Below are 17,398 nucleotides of genomic sequence, written 5' to 3'. Positions count from 1 at the left end.
ATTAAAAACATTAAGTAAAATTATACTAGTTAGAAACTGAAGTGCCAAGACATCAGCATATCAAAGTGGATATTAATTGAATAGAAAAATACAAATAAACTGTCCTAAGCCAGGCATGGTGGCGCATACCTTTGATCTGAGTACTTGGGAGGCAGAAGCAAGTGGATCTCTGTGAGTTCAAGGCCAGCCTGGTCTACATGGTTAGCTCTTGGACAGCCAGGGCTATATAGAGAATACCTGTCTCAAAAAACAAAAATAAAGAAATGAACAAAGCCCTATCTTGTTTGGTTTTTGTGAGCCTGACACAAGCTGGACTTATCTGAGAGGAAGAAGCCACAGTTGAGAAAATGCCGTCATCAGACTGAGCTGTGGGCAAGCTTGTGGTATGTTTTCCTGATTGATGATTGATGTGGGAGAGTCCAGCTCTCTGTGGATGATGTCACCCTTGGGCAGGTAGTCCTGGGTTATATAAGAAGGCATGCTGAGCAAGCCATGAGGATAAAGCCAGTAAGCAGTACTCCTCCATGGTCTGCAGTTCCTGCCTCCACGTTCCTGCCTCAGGTTTCTGCCCTTCCTTTGATGATGGACTGTACTGCAGAACTGTGAGCCAAATAAATCCTTTCTTCTCCAAGTTGCTGTCAGTAACCACAGTTTATCACAGAAATAGAAAGCTAAATAAGACATAACAACTGTGCTTATATTTATAATTAATCTGCATAACAGCAATTGCATGAACTTGGAAGAATACTGAATGAGGTTAAAGTGTTCTATGACATTCAGAATATGTGAGAACAGGCAAATGTTCTCACTTAGAATAATTCAGTAAAGCAAGAGTATTACTCTCACGTACTGACTAATCATGAATATAATAGTGGCAACAGGCTGGAAAAATAGCTCAGTTGATAAAATCTTTGTTATGCAAAGAAGAATAGCTGAGTTTGATGGCTGGGACCCATAAAAAAATGGTAGCATATGCTTGAGATTTCAGCACTGGTGATACAGAGAAAGGAGATGCCTAGGGATCCCTGGCTAGCCTGCCTGGGAGTTGTGAGTTCCAGGCAGTAAAAAGCTCTGTCTCATAAAGCAAGATGGATGGCATACTGGGAAATACTCAAGGCTGACCTCAGGTCCATACACATTCACACACAGATGCACCTGCATTCACACACATAAGAGCATATACCGTTTTGATATTAACCCTTCTATAAATTAAGCTCTTCTTACATTATACTTTAATTTTCCCTATTTACATTAGTACTGGCCATGTTTTTATTGAATAACTGTTACTTTTATTCTTTCCCAATTATTTTCTCTTCTGTAAGTTAAAGTATGTTAACTTATGTCTTCCCTTTGCTTCTAAATTTAACATACTCTCTATAATTTTTCTTCCTAGTTAAATTTGCCTTCTGTAATTTGTTCTTTGACTATAATTTAAGTCATTCTCTGTAACATTTTATTTTTCTTTACCATTCTGAGTCTGAGTTATGTGACTTTTAAATGCAGTCTGTGCTTTCAGTCTATTTGTCTCTTCCTTTCAGAGGCTGTTTTTATGGAAATCACTTTGTAATTCACTAGAAATCACTTTGTAATTCACTAGAAATGAAACAGAAGGCCACAATTCTACCTTTTTATTCCACTCAACAAGCATCCATTTAGCACCTGCTTTGTGTCAGGAAGGCTCTAAATACCCGGGGTATACCAGGAACCAAAGACTGCAGAGCTTTATTTCCCAGTCTGTGGCATACAGTAACAACGCGGATCAGCAAGTTAACATGTGCTAGAGGATAAGGGTAATATAAAGTGGAAAAGGTAATGGAGACTGGGCATGTGCGAAGGCTGTGATTGCTTAATCAGTGGTGAGAATTAAGGGTTGCTGGGAAAGTGCCATTTGAGCACAACTGCAAAGAGGTGGCAGTGTTGGTGGCACTGTGGGTACCAAAGCCCCGACAAGGGTGACAGCCTTGCAGGTTCACTAACAGATCAAGGTGGGTACAATGGAATGACTGCACAGGGGTTGTAGGATGTGAAAGCAGAGTTAGTGGGGGCTTGCACCCTGCTGTGGTGTGAGGGGGCGTTATCCTCCTGGAAGGGAGGCACCTTTGCAGACCGCCCTGAAAGCTCACCTGTAGATGTGAAGGTGAAGCAGCTAGACGGATCTTCCAGGTCTCCTGAGTGCAGTGTGACTGGCTCCCTGGGAACGGAAGGAGGGTGCAGGTTAATCTTTACTATCTGACTGGACTGGGAAACACCTGGGAGAATTATAATACAATTATTATTCATAGGTACAGTGTAGTGCTATATAGCCAAGAGAGGTGAAAATCAACACATCACTTCTGTTTAGATTAAAAGATTCAGAAAGATTCAGTTTACTGTATTGTGATCAAGAAGCAGAGACAGAAAGTATTTATGATACTGCCTTGATTCATTCACTGAAAAGTATTTACTGAATGTGTCTTGGTAGGCATTGTGCACAAGTGCTGAGAAAACAGCAATGAGTAAGCCCATTCTTTTCATTTATTTATCCATCTACCCATCTACCGACTTATTTATTTATCTACCCATCTACCTATTTATTTATTTACCTATCTATCTATCTATCTATCTATCTATCTATCTATCTATCTATCTATCTATTTTTGGCTGTCCTAGACTTACTACGTATACCTGGCTGGCCTCAAACTCACAGAGATCTGCCTGCCTCTGCCTCCCTGCATGCTGGAATTAAAGGCATGTGCCACTGTGCCTGGCAAATAAACCCATTCTTAACTGTCTCAGTTAGGGTACTATTGCTGTGATAAAATGCTATGACCAAATCAACTTGGGGAGGAAAGTTATTCAGTTTATGCTTCTGTATTACAGTTCATCAACAAAGGAAGTCAGGACAGGAATTCAAACAAGGCAGGGACCTGGAATTAGGAGCTGATACAGAGGCCATGGAGGGGTTCTGCTTACTGGCTTGCTTCTCATGGCTTGCTCAGCCTGCTTTCTCATTAGAACCCAGGACCACCTGTCCAGGGATGGTACCACCCACAAGGGGCTGGGCCCTCCTCCAATAATCGCTAATTAAGAAATGCCCCACAGGCTTGCCTACAGCAAGATATTGTAGAGGCATTTTCTCAGTTGAGGCTCCATCTTCTCTGATGACTCTAGCTTGGGTCAAGTTACATAAAAATAGCCAGTACGATAACTAAAACTCAAATAGTTGCAAGTACATAATCATTTTCATATTATTTTTTAAATTCTTCTCATACAATACATCCTGACCACAGTTTCCCCTTCTTCCACTCCTCTCGGTCTCCACCTCCCCTCTCCCCTAGATACACTCCTCCTCCATTTCCTTTCAGAAAAGAGCAGGTCTCCCAGGGATATCAACTGAGCATGGCATAACAAGTTATAATAAGACGAGACACAAAGCCTTGTATCAGGACTGGGGGAGGCAGCCCAGTAGGAGAAAAAGGGTCTCAAGAGCAGGTGAAAGAGTCAGAGACACTCCCCCACTCCCACTGTCAGGAGTCTCACAAAAATGTTTTCGTACTCTTAAGAAAGATTTAGAGGTGGTTTATATTTTTATGGGTCACGAAAACAAAAATATTAAAGGATTAAGTATTCTATAAACATACATTATTATAACTTTATATAACTGGAGGGTCAGGACTGAAATCTGTCTGCTCAGTGTTATATATTCCAAGATCTAGGAAAGCAGATTGTACATTATAGAGTTCATAGTCTTTTAAATCAGCAAACAGAACCAAAGGGCTATTTTATAACTTAGGGACAGTGAAATCATTTCTCACCTGCTAAGAGTCTCACTGGATTTGCTGCCTTCAGTGGAATCCCTTAAGGAGTTGGAGCTTCTGTTGGTAGGAAGGACAGGAGAAATTAAAGAGATGTGTTATAAAGCTGGGCACAGTGGCCCAAGCCTTTAATCCTTTAGAAGGCAGAGGCAAGCAGACCTCTATGTGTTCAGGCCAGCTCGGCCTACATAGTGAGTTCCAGGTTACATAGTGAGGTCCTGTCTTGAAAAACAAAAACCAAACAACATAAAAAAGATAGTTATTTTCTTATTAATATAATAAAAATCTATGAGGGAAATAGTTTAGAGGAGGAGGGTGCCGGGAATTGAACCCAGGGCTGTGTGCCAGAACAAGCTACCACCTAAGGTCAGTTTATTTTTATACTGATAGAACGATCACCAAATGTTAGCTTTATGATAAAACACGTTTTCATGTGAGCACTAATTTTAGGGAGATACAGACTCAAAAGCGGGAAGCTGAAGCTCTTCCTCTTCTGGGAGAAAATATGAAGTCAAAAGGAAGACAGCTGTGAGAAGCTCATCAAGAAAAGGCGCTGCTGCCAACCCTGACAACCTGAATTTGGTCCCTGGAGCCCACATGGAGAGGACAGATGCTGCAAATTGTCCTGCAGTGCGCGCGCACACAGGAGAGAGAGCGTGCACACACACCATAAATAATATATACAAGAACAAATACCTTAAAAGGAAAAGTGAACCCCTGGGAACCAGAGTAATCAGTTGGGGACGACATACAGCTTAGTACAGTGCTTGCCTGTTACATACAAAGCTCTGGGTTTGATCCCATCACCACATAAGCTGGGGGCATGGCCGGGGCCTGTAATCCTAGCACTGGAGGCAGAAGCATCTGCAGTCCATTCAAGAGCACCCATTCCTGGCTATACATGAAATCCTGCCTTAAAAGAAGGGGGGATCGAAGACAGTCTGCTTCGATCAGAGAGAGCACAGTACAGCAGTACAGGGTGTGTCTGAGGGTTAGCTTTGCTGTAATGAAACACCATGATCAAAAGCAACGTGAAGGAAAGGGTTTCTTTTGCTGATACTTCCATGTCACAGTTCATCATTGAAGAAAGTCAGGGCAGAAACTCAAGGTAGAAACCTAGAGGCAGGTCCTGAAGCAGAGGCCACAGAGAAATCTTGCCCTATGGCTTGCTCCTCGTGGCTTGCTCAGCCTGCTTTCTTAAACAACCCAGGAGCACCTGCCCAAGCATGATGCCACTCCCTGTGGGCTATGCCTCCCACCTCAATCACTCATCAAGATAATACCCCACAGGTGTGCCTACTGACCAGTTTTATGGAAGCATTCTCTCAACTGGAGTTTCCTCTTCTCAACTCTAGCTTGTACTAGGTTGACTTAAAACTAGCCAACTAGCCAGTGCAGGTTAGCTGCTAGAAGTCAAGAGAGTTTTCAGTGCCAGCTGAGAGGCCAGAGTTTACTGGAGCAGGCAGTGGTGAGACGAGGTTTTTAAAGCAATGAGTTCTGTGTCATTGGTGCTCCTGTAAATTCCTTCTGGACCGTCTTTCCAAGTTACAAAAGCCACTGTAAATGCATGTAAATGTAGGGCAATTTTTTTTTGGTGTGGCATACCAAACAAACAGGTCACATGGCTAACCTCAGTGCTTTCGTCTGGGTGCTGACCGCCTCCTAAGTGTGATGACTTAAACAGTGGCTTGGTCCCCAGCACAGAACTACTGGAAGGCAGGCGGAGGAGCTTTCAGGAGTGGGGCCTTGTGGGCAGTACTTAGGTCACGTGAGAGGGAACTGGGGTTCCTTGCCCTTTCTCTCTACTATACCATCTGATACCCTAAACAGAGCAATGATGGGTGAGAGCCTGACTGTGGGCTAGAACCTCTGGGATGTGGGGGACAACAACTTTTGTTCTGGTAAGTTACCTCAGGCACTTTGCTATATTGACAGAAGCTGAGAATCACAATCAGCAAGATTTAAAATAAGCAAAAAGGAAAAGAAAACACTGTTGATTTCTAGAACTTTGAAGTCATTTTTTAGAGTTAAGCAATGTAACAGCTTTCCTTCTCAGAAGCCAACATGCACATGAAGTTCCATGGAAACTGTTCAAATCCACCTCCCAAACTGCCAGGCCTGCAACACAGATCACACTAAGAGTCTGGTACTCTTACCTGTGGCAGAGCTCAGATCTCAGGCTCGATTCCCTGATGCAGTCTCTTACTCTATCTTCTCTGTGGAGACAGACAGACACAGTCAACCACACACATGCATCTGTGCGCCAGCTGGAAGCTACAGTTGTATTTGAGGCAGCTAAGCAAATCTACCAAAAGCCAGCTAGTTCTGGACTTCAGCGCAGACAATGCTTTCTTCCACAAGTTTGTTTTTGGTTGTTTGTTGTTGTTTAAAAAGGTTGGAGCTGTGTAGCCCTGGATGGCCTGGAGCTCATCGTGTAAACTGGGCCGGCCTCCTTGCAGCAACCCTCCTGTCTACTTCATGGGTGCCAGGATTCCAGGCAGGCACCACGCTAAGGGCTTCCTTCCATACATTCTTCAGCTTATGCAGAATTTAGACTTTAGTGACGAGGCCATTTGTAGGATTACAGAAAATTAGCCTGAACCTCACCAAATACATTTATTTGATACAGTCCTGATACAGTTCAATGCCACTGGGGATGGCAGTGATGGGAACTGACTGGGAAAGCCATGGTAACCCCGCAGAGTCGTTAGTGCTCAGGACCACAGCGCCTGCTGACTTCCGGTGGTCTCTTAGTTTCAGAAGAGGCAGGTCAGTCTATGATGGAATGTATTCACCTGTCGACCTAATGATACTGTCCTGGCATAGAAGGCCTCTTAAAGTTACAGGAAACATGGAAGCGCTCAGTCTGGCATGGTAGCACCTGCATGCCTGCAATCTCAACACTCTGGATGTTGAGGCAGGAAGCTGTGTGTGGTAGCGGGCCCTTTACACCCAGCACTCAGGAGGCAGAGGCAGGCAAGCAATGAGGGTAGCCAGGTTTACACAGTCCCAGAACAGCTAGGGCTACACAGCGACACCCCCCGTCTCACTCCCACATACACAGAAAACAAAGTGTTCTGCAAGTCAAAGGATTCTTTGCTGGAACAGCCAACAGAACATTTCTGACATTGTGTCACGGAGGTAATTCGGTGTCAGGATAGGTAGCCGATATAGTACTGATGTTTTACTCTCATTGTTAACAATTAGACAGTTCCAGCTAATGTCAGCTAAATATGCATTCACAGAACATCTTAAGGCACTGTTGGTGAGTTGTACAGAGATATTACTTCAGAAAATTTTACTTTCATGTATCTGTCATATAAACACATTATTACCAAAATTAGCACTAACATGGCTACCATGTTAAATTACTATAAGTTAATGTAAATGATAATATAAGAGCATCTGGAAAGCACACAGGAGTCTCACTGATCTCTGCAGATCACAGAGGCTGGTGAGCTGACTGACTCTGTTTTGGATGGGACTTCTTATTAATTTGCTGTAAGCCATCGTCAGGAAAGGCCGGGACCTAGGCTTTCCTTAGCCTACTCCCTGAGGGCTCGTAGTTTGCAGTGTGGTACTGCTTTAGCTTCACAATGGACTGTGTGTCCCACACACGTCAGCCCTTTGGTTGTCACGACTGGTGGTGGCACTCAAGTAAGATTATGGATATGAAATCTCTCGGGAATCATGAATCAATACAAATTAACATCAACTACCACGGTGTACTGCTCACTTCCTGGACTGAGCGAACCTCCTGTTACTCTTGGGGCAGGCCTTTTTGCTTAACCCCTCCACCTTCACACTGCCTTTCCCGGTAACGTCACAGTCTTTCAACGCTGTCTGATCCTTGACCTTTCAACAGGAACATGTGACAACATAATGGTGACACGCTCCTGAGGGGAGCGCTGCCTCTGTGAGTGTGCAGCCTTACACGGCCACCTACAGTGCTCCAAGAGATGGCATCCTGGCATCCTCCTCCGCCTTGCTCAGGGGCATGGCCGGCTCCTCGTTGATCACACTTCTCAGCTCCTGCAGAAGCTGCTTCAGGTCCCGCGTGGGGTCGTCCTTCAGTGTGTTGGTCTTCACAGAGTGCTGAAAATAACACACAAGCACAGACTCAGCTTTTTAGAGCTGTGCATTACATTCTCTCATCAAATGAATTTAGCTGCTAAACAGAAATCACGAGAAGGCGGAGCGGATGGTGGTTTGTTTTGCAGTGCACAGGTCCATTTCAACTTCTAGCCATTTGGATAGCCCCTAACTTTTATCTAAATAGTACAATCCTTCTGATTTTAAATGTAAAAATGTGATTATTGTAACTGACGATTGGAAGAAGTCTTGCTTTCTTAAGTGTTAGAGCTGGCTACTGATTACAAGAAGCTTGTGCATCTTCAGAGAAGGCCTGAATTTATATTATTCATGTTTTTTCTTGTCTTTTGAAAGTATAAAAAGTTAAACTAAAAAATTTTCCAACTTACTAACGTTTTAAACTAGAGGAACTAAAAGAGTTTTAGAAATAATAAAATGTTAAAAATAAGTTTATGGGGATGGGGCGAGGCTCAGTGGTTAAGAGCACTGGCTGCTCTTCCGGAGGATCCAGGTTCAATTCCCAGCACCCACGTGGCAGCTCAAGGCTGTCTATAACTCCTGTTCCAGGGGCTCTGACTCCCTCACATATGTAGGCAAAAAACCAATGTACATAAAAATTTTAAAAATTATAACAACATAAGTTTACTAGGAAATGACATAGAGTCAACAGACTTTTGTCTTAGTGAAGTATTAAATATGCTGTGTGGCCCTTAGCACTTGGTATGCTATTTATTTCACCACATGTATTGCTTTGTAATCCGAAACATGTTTGTGCTAGAGTGAATGGAAGAACTGAGTGTAATGCAATGAAATAATTTATCTTAATGTTTTTGTTATCATTAATATCAATGACTATTTCATTTTGTCTTTTCCAACAAAATATCAATGAAGAAAATATTTTTTTTCAGTCTGAATTCTACTGGATTCCAAGGAAACTGTATAAATCTAACATCTAGTCATGTAAAATGTCATTCAGTTTATAGGGTGCATGATTAGTTACTGACATGAGACAGGAAGCTGGCCGTAGACTGGGAGGAAGGCACGTTGGAGTGAGAACGAGCTACAGTCGCTGGCTGGAGCAGGCGAGGCTTCATTGAAGGACTGGAGGTGTACCCGGGGCCCTGAAGTTCCTACAAACAATGCAGATGTGAGATGAGCAATGCCACCTACCACTACAGAGAACCGTGAAGTCAAAATTTAACTTCACAGGCAAAACCTATTATTAAAACTTTAAAATACCGAGCAATTTTAAACTGTGCTTCTAAAAGCATATACATTTTGGTAGAGAAGCACTGTTTCTAAGAAAACATGTTTTGTCGTGTGGATTGCTCTATAGACAAGCCAAACATTGATCCTTTGGGTCTTTGTATTCACTTGTCATCTGCGTGTGGAAAGCTCTTCCTTAGGCATTCAAGGCAGGCCCTGGTGGACATGGTTCCACTCACTTCTATGAGCTGTTTCACTGTTGCCTGACATGAAAGTGTAGCTGCCACGAGTAGCAACCTCTACAGACTCTTATGTGGGAACAGTAGAAGATGTGGAGACAAGGTAAGGTACTAGGTAGGCTCCTGAGACCTGGCTCAGAGGAGAGAACTGGTTGCGCCAGCCCAGTGGAAGGACTTTGACCCCAGTCCTCAGGTAAGCAGCCAAGCGCAGTGGCCGCAGCCTGCAGTCCCTGTGCGGGGAGGTGGGAAGAGATGGATCCTGGGGCCTCGCTGATGCACCAGCCAAACCCAGTCAGTGTGTCCCAGGTTCAGTGAGAGATCCTGTGCAGACTGACTGACGAAAAAACCTAACACTGACCTCTGGCCTCTCCAGTGCTCAGTTGAAAACACATGAGTATCTAAAAAGCAATACACAAATATAAACTCACCTTCTCTCTCCCACACACAACAGAGAAATGTATATCAGAGCATCTCAAGCATAGACATTGTTTCTGTTAAACTATGTGTGATGGAAAACATCCTTACTTTCACATCCAAAGTGTGCTGAAGTTTTAGGCGCACTGACTCTTGTTCCTGTCGCTGTATTATATCTTGACATTCTGCAAACTGCAAAGATGCCTACAATCAAGCAACCATAAGTGGTTTATCCTCCATTCCTTCTGCACTTTTATTTCATTAACCTGTAATGTAGAGTTTCTAGCTCTTCAAGGAAAACCATCTAGCCCTGGCACACTGTCCACTGCATTCCAACGGCCCATTGCATTCAGCCATGTGGCCTGTCTTAGCCAGTGCACCCTCAGCATTCACACAGTAATTAGTATTGATGAGTGAACTAAGAATGGAATGAGCAAAAAGCTTTCTCAAAGCATACAATTTCTATCTGGGCTCAGAGGTTCAGGCCCATAATTCTAGGACGTAGGAGGCGAAGGCAGGAAGATCAGTAGTTCAGTGTCACCCTGGGCTATATAGCCACATTCAAAAATCCAAAACTACCACTGAATTGAGAATAGCGTGTTTTAGGAAACACAGCTGGCATAGTAAGATCACAGATTATTTCATCTAACCACGAAGGGCTGACTTCTCAGGAACTAATGGTTGGTTTCGATATAATTTTAGATTCAACATTTCAAACAGGAAGACAGTTTTATCCCTGTAACAAATGATAAACACAGTGTCAGGCCCCTCTCCTTCTGGCTCTTTTCTACCCACTCTTTCCAAACCCAGCAGGTCAGATGTTGGTGCCGTCACCGTCTTCACATTTGAGTGCCCGTACTGAAATCTAGATCATTTGTGCCGGTAGCTTAGAGGCTCATGCAATCATGTCTACTCAAGTTACTAAGGACGCCAAGGGCATAGGCTATCTGCTCTTCTGTGTTGGCTTGAAAATGGTTTATTTTGGGGGTGGGCATGGGGGAAGTATACTATCAGGACTTGAGTCTAAAATGTTTCCCACAGGCGGTGGAAGCTTTAGGAAGCTTTAGGAAGCAGGGCCCAGCAGACAAACAAACAAACAAAAACAAAAGCAAAAAACAACCACCAACCAAACCAAAACCTAGAGCAGTGGCTCTCAACCTGTGGGTTGCATCACCTTTGGCTTGAATGGCCCTTTCACAGGGGTCACATAAGACCTTCAGAAATATCAGGTATTTACATTACAATTCATAGTAGCGGCAACATTACAATTAGGAAGTAGCAACAAAAATAATTTTATGGCTGGGTCACCACAATATAAAGAAATGTACAAAAGGGTCGCAGCATTAGGAAGGTTGAGAACCACGGACCTAGAGACAGAGTTTTCTTGATTCTGGCTTCACACTAGGTCTGTTATGATACAAGGTGTGGCTGCATACTTCTCACTACCATGAGTATCACAGCAACCTTCCCCACCATGAGGGACTGAACGAAACATGAAATCATGACTGAAAAATAAAGCTCTCCTGCTTCTGCCAGGCAGCTTGGTGCCAGGCACATAGAGGGACTGACAGCTACGTGATGGCTGGGATTGTGAAGTCAGCAGTTTCCTCTGTGAGTGACAGCCGGCCTCTGTGCTCTAAGATTGGGATGTGATGCAGGACGGTGCGAAGAGTCCAGTCCTGCTGCTCTCTGGGTGCTAATTCCCTCATCCAGTCAGTTAATAACTACCTTGTCAAGGGCGGCTTCCATGTTAGCGACCTTCTCCTTCAAGCGGCGTTCCTGAGACCGCAGCACTTCTAGCTCACCAGCCATCTTGTTTTTCTCTGTTGCTACAGAACTCAGCTCCTGGCTGAGCTTACTCTTCTCTTCTTTCAAAAAATGTCTCTCCTATAATTATGGAAGAAAAATAATCAGGAATAAAAATAAAAATAAAAATCTTTAATGTTGACGCCTAAAAATTCCATCAAAGGACTCATGAGTTAGGTACATTTTCATCTCTCCTAGCATCACTTTTTAGGTTCCTTGGATCTTTGCTGACATCTACAAAGAATGAAGCAGCCATGCATCATTCAAAAATAGCATTTTGGTGCAAAAGGATTAAATGATGGCATACTAAATTTTACTGACATCTACTTTAAATACCAAGATATTTAAAGAAGATACATTTATTTGAAAAATCTCAATTTTGCTTCATGGTAGAACATTTCTTTCAAATACGTGTACGGTAGATTGTATGACATAGAAACAAATGAGATGGACAGCTCTACCCCTCAAGTCACCTGCCAGTGTAGTGGTGGAAATGAACTTGCTGATATAATGTGTTTGGTATTAAGCAAAACAGTTATTCAGATTGCTTTTCTCCTTTAGAGAAGAACTGTAGAACAAACACAAGGAGAGGCTAGTTGTCAAGAAGAAACCCCGGCATCGTGTTATCAAGTCTGTTTCTTTGCATATATTTTTTCATAATGAATATGTTTGCTACAAATAATCAGAAAATGTCATGACAACACATATTTTGCATTGCATTTTTTTCTTTTTCTGATTGGGTTGGGCAGGGACATCTGTAGAGTGGAAGATGGGTTTGCTTTACAAGTTTCCTCTTGTTCTGAGACTGTGCCTGAGCTAGGACACTTGTTCCACATGGAGGCAGACAGTAACTTCAGAGAGCCCGAATTACCGTCAACTGGGAAATGTTTTAGACTCCAAGAGGGGAATAATAAGCAGAAAGAGAAAAGAATTTGTTCAGGAAAAGAGAAAAATGGGGGAAAAAAAAACAGAGAAAAGGAAAACAAGTAGGTACATATGATAAATTAAAGGGTATACAAATGTATATACATTCTAAATTACCCTGGGGCTCATTGTGGGTGATAACCTCGTAATTAATTTACTTACATTGATTATTTTTACTTATGCCATTTCTTTGACATTCATTACAATCAGTTCTGTTATAAATATGAAAATGTAAATTTGCTTCAAACTGAATCACAGCATTTGAACATAGTACAAATTTCATGTTTGCTTATGAACATTTTCCACTCAATAATTGTGAAAACTCCATCTGACTAGCCAGAGCTATGTAGGAAGACACAAAGAGCCTACACACGCTTTCTTCAAACACATGTGTCAGCTGCCTCGCTTTACCCTGGATTAGGAGCCACGTGGGAGCCACGTTAGGTCTCCCGCCTCTTCGCAGTAACAGACAGTTTCATGAGCAGATTCCAGTTTTCTTTTCAAGATACAAGACCACATGTACCGTTATATATACATATACACACATAAATTTTGTCATTTTCTTACCTGAGTAGCAAACCAAGGCAAGCAGGTGAGTGTTCTATCACTGAGCTAAATCCCAGCTGAGCAACTTCATACCTGGAAATCTGGATTACTGTTCTTAGGCTCCTGCTTCCCTGTGTAAGTCCTCCAGATCTCACTGCTCTGAGCACTCTTCATAACAGAGTTCTTTACAACATGGTTTTTAGGAAGACAGTAGCACAGTGCTGATTTCATATATGTATGTAAATATATTTATAACTGTTTCTGACTGTCCCTGCACTCGACACTAGCCATTTGTTCCTTAAGATCCTGGAGGTGACTCAGCAGTTTAGAGCACTTGTTGCTCTTACAGAGGACCCAGGTTCGATTCCCAGCAGCCACACGGAGGCTCACAACCATGCATAACGCCACTTCCAGGGCATCTAACACGTCTTCTGACTCTGTACACACATGCACACATACATATATGCAGGCAAGGCAGTCATATAAATAATTTTTTTAATCTAAAAACTAAATTAAACTAAAAAAACTACTCCTTCAGTATTCCTTTGGAAAATTGCCCTCATTCTCTCTGTCAGAAGCCTTTCCCCAGCTGTACTCCCTGTGCTCTGCCCTCTTCTGCCTCATAGTGTGTGTTCGTGAATGACCATGCTGGTTTCTCAGGACAGAGGCTCACCTTGTTGGCGCTTGTCACAGCCTCTTCCAAAAACTGCACCTTGCTCTGCAGGGCGTCTATTTGACCTCTCTTGGCTGTGATTTGCTTCTGCATGCCCATGGCCACCTTCATAGCTGTGGGAAAGATGCAAGCTGCACATTTTGAGAGGATACTGGAATTTATGACAAGATGACAAGTGAGATTCACTAAGGTCCCCAGGAAGTGTCAATTAAAATATCCTGAGGCAAAATCTTTAGGGTTCATAATATTGCATTATATAATAATTGAAGCAAATACCCAGAGATTCTGAACTAACCAAAATATTCATGGTGATGTTTTGTGGTTTCTTTGCTACTGGAATTAATTTTACTGACTACTATTAGTTTCATGTTTTCATTGGTAAAAACAACACTGAACAAATTTATACACATATAGGAAACATACATATAAATACAATCACATATGTTTAACCAAGATAATTTTTTCAGAAGCCCATGTTTAAAATATCATTTAAGACATCTGCTATTAGCAAACTTTTAAAAGACACCGGGGTTGTCATAAACCATTCCATTCCATTCTTGGAGATATTGACATATGATAGAACTCACTACAGTCTCAACAGTAAAAATTCCACAGAAGCATAAAAATGGTTGTTTTCAGAAAAAGATGAGACTTTTATTTTCTTTTTAAAGACTTATTTCTTTTATTTATACATATGAGCTTTTTTCCTGCATTTATGTCTGTGTATCACATGTGTGCCTGGTGCCTTTGAGGGCCAGAAGGAGTCAGAGCCCCTGGAACAGGAGTTATAGATGGTTGTGAGCCTGTGTGTGTGTGCTGGGATCTAACCCTGGTCCTCTGCAAGAACAGTGGTGCTCTAACACACTGATACATCTCTCCAGCCCCCATGAGAATGTTTTAGTGGGACACAATCCACAGAATCCTTAGGACACGATAAGCTATTGAAACGATATGGGAAGCCTGTCTTAATATAGAAGTTTAAAGTTAGAAGACCCTATCTTTTATTCACAAGTCAGTTGAGGAAATACATTTGAAACTAATATTGCTTTGAGTCAGGCCTATAAATTAGAAATTAAAAAGGAAAAGAAAACTATACTATTTGTTGAAAATAAACCATCAGAAGAATAGTTCATTAACAACATATGGTTCTTGACATATGTGGTTGGGCATTCCTTTAATCCTAGTTTTTGGAAATAAAGACAGGAAGAGCAGGGGTTTAAAGTCATCTCAGGTAGTTTGAGGCCAATCTGAGAAAAAAAAAAAATCTTTGTTGTTGCCCAAGCACAAATGAATCTTCTAACTAATTAAAAAGCAACAACAAAAAGCAAACCCTCATAATCCTCAGGGACCAACAAGATGGCTCAGTGAAGGCATTGCTAAGCCTGACAACCTGAGCTTCACCCATGAAGCCACATGGTAGAAGGAGAGAGTCCACTCCAGAAAGTTGTCCTCTGACCTCCACGTGTGCAAGCACACACACACACACACACACACACTCACGCTAATTAAATAATATTTTGAATATAAATAACAAAATGAAACGGGCTAGGAGATGGCTTAGCTGGCCCGGTGCTTGCTGTGGAAGCATGACCTAGTTTTGACCTCTGTAACAAAGCTTGGCCCGGAGGACCCACATGTAACCCTGTACTCGCTGGCTAGGCAATCTACACAATCAAGAAAGACCCTGAGAAAGACCCTGTCTCAAAAGAGAAAGTGGAGAATAATGGAAGAAGACACATGATGTCAATTCTGACCTCTACACACGTGCACACATGCAAATGCATATTTAAAAACCCATTACTAGAAAGAATATAGTTAAGCTTGATAAATACTAATTCTTACAGTCAGCTAATCTAGCTATAGCCAGAATGGCCGCACACGAGGACCAGCTTCTCTCATGCTGACAGTCCTCACTATCACTCAGACGGTACATGCATGGGTCAGTAACGGCTCACGCAGAAAGGTGTCAAGCGCTTTGTGGGACAAAGACCCCCTCATCTGGTAGTTATATTACCAAATCCCATTTCATTTTTACCACAGAGAAGAAATCAAGAGCTGCCAATTAGCCATTGATCTACAGTTTACTTAGACAACATACTTGCATTTCTACCCTTAAAAATAAGGAGAAACAATGAGATTTGTTAGAAATTACTAAAATAGTGATATGCTTTTATATATGTTTTGGGGATTTTGTTTTTGTTGTTTTGTTTTGAGAAAGGGTTTCCTCTGTGTAGCCCTGGCTGTCCTGGAACTTTCTTTGTAGACCAGGCTGGCCTCGAATCCACAGAGATCCTCCTGTCTCTGCCTCCCGAGCGCTGAGACTAAAGGTGTGAGGCACCACATCTGGCTGAAAGATGGGTCAATTCTCCTTAAAACAGCAGAAGCACTGCTTCATAGAGCCCAGCACAATACCCATGCTGTGTACTTCTCACATTACTGGGCACCGTGAAGAACTTAATTCCACCGTGCTTGGCAGTATATCTAGGCTCGTGGCTTAATAAACTTGGGCAATGGAATTGACAGAGGGCAGGGAAGCAGAGCATACCGTGCCCGTCGGATCCTTCCATGGTCTTCAGTGTGTTCCTTGTTTGCTCCAGTTCAGTCTGCGCAGATTTTAATTGCATCTTTAGTTTGTTTGTAGTGCTTTCCATTTCTTCACTTTTGTTTCGAAAATTCCTCTTTAAGACTTCATAGTCCTCTACATAACATAATAAGCAGTATTTGTATTTATTGATCACAGCATCTTAGAGGCTGTAAAAAAAACCTCATGTCATCAGTCCTCATTTTGTTTTTGTAATTAGCTCACAACTGTCCCATCTTCTTGTTTTTATTTGTTTGTTTGTTTGTTTGTTGTCAGTCTTTGATTGGCTGATTTTGAGACAGGGTCTCACTAATGATGTAGCCCTGGCTAGCCTGGAACTCACAGAGATCCACATGCCCCTGCCTCCCATGTGCTGGGATTAAGGTCATGTGCCACCATGGCAAGCCTTCTGTCTTTTTTATCTTAAACCTTTTTCTGGGATGCCCCAGTCTTCAGGACACCATGACCTAAGGCTCCCATAGGTCTTTTTAAAATCTATTTGTTTTAATTGACTTCGAAGTGTCCTGCCTTCCTCCCATCCTAATGTGCTACATACTGAACCCAAGGCCTTGCCTGTAGAAGCAAGTACTTTACTCACAAAGTTATACCATTTATTTATTTATTTGCTTGTTTATCTCCAGTAACTATCAAAATACCTGGCACACAGTAATATTCCAGCATTAATGAAGAAAGAGGCTCACAAGACCCCACTCCTAGCTGAGGAATGACTGGTAGGTGATGGCTGCTGGGGAAAACTCTGGTTTTGTGGGGTGTTGTGTTAGTAGGTTGCCCGTGCTTCGGTGGATGATCCTAAGCCCATGCACACTTAAGCACCGCTAATTGGAATTAGTGGGCTGTAAAGCTACTAATAAGAGGACATGAAGTTGGGAGGGTAGATGGAAGAGGGTTCCAGGAGGAGCAAAAGAAGGAGAGTGAGGTGTGGGTGTAGCTAAAGTACACTGCATACATGTCTGAAAGCTTCAGAGAATAAAAATGTTCTAAAAATACTTGGCATAAACTCATCCACCATACAGTCTATCTACCTATGTATATATGATACCTATGCGTATATGATACAGGTTTTGAGGGTTAAGACAAGGTCTCAAGAAGTCAGGCTGCTCTC

General features: G+C 42.4%; 1 protein-coding gene across 1 annotated transcript in view; it reads right to left on the bottom strand.

Moving 5' to 3' along the window:
* The window catches only part of Ccdc158 (coiled-coil domain containing 158), a 54,504-nt gene that overhangs the window by 7,921 nt on the left and 29,185 nt on the right, over nucleotides 1-17,398 (bottom strand). The window contains exons 14-22 of the mRNA XM_055595911.1: nucleotides 16,240-16,392; nucleotides 13,695-13,807; nucleotides 11,474-11,632; nucleotides 9,857-9,949; nucleotides 8,891-9,016; nucleotides 7,741-7,889; nucleotides 5,951-6,010; nucleotides 3,795-3,854; nucleotides 2,124-2,191 (exon numbers count right to left, since the gene is read on the bottom strand). Of these exons, the coding sequence (XP_055451886.1) occupies nucleotides 2,124-2,191; nucleotides 3,795-3,854; nucleotides 5,951-6,010; nucleotides 7,741-7,889; nucleotides 8,891-9,016; nucleotides 9,857-9,949; nucleotides 11,474-11,632; nucleotides 13,695-13,807; nucleotides 16,240-16,392 (981 nt within the window). The remainder of the gene's footprint in view (nucleotides 1-2,123; nucleotides 2,192-3,794; nucleotides 3,855-5,950; nucleotides 6,011-7,740; nucleotides 7,890-8,890; nucleotides 9,017-9,856; nucleotides 9,950-11,473; nucleotides 11,633-13,694; nucleotides 13,808-16,239; nucleotides 16,393-17,398) is intronic.

This window comes from Psammomys obesus, unplaced genomic scaffold, assembly GCF_907164565.1.
Source record: "Psammomys obesus unplaced genomic scaffold, mPsaObe1.curated_primary_1811, whole genome shotgun sequence".
NCBI lineage: Eukaryota > Metazoa > Chordata > Mammalia > Rodentia > Muridae > Psammomys > Psammomys obesus.
This window is presented reverse-complemented; position numbering and strand designations above follow the sequence as displayed.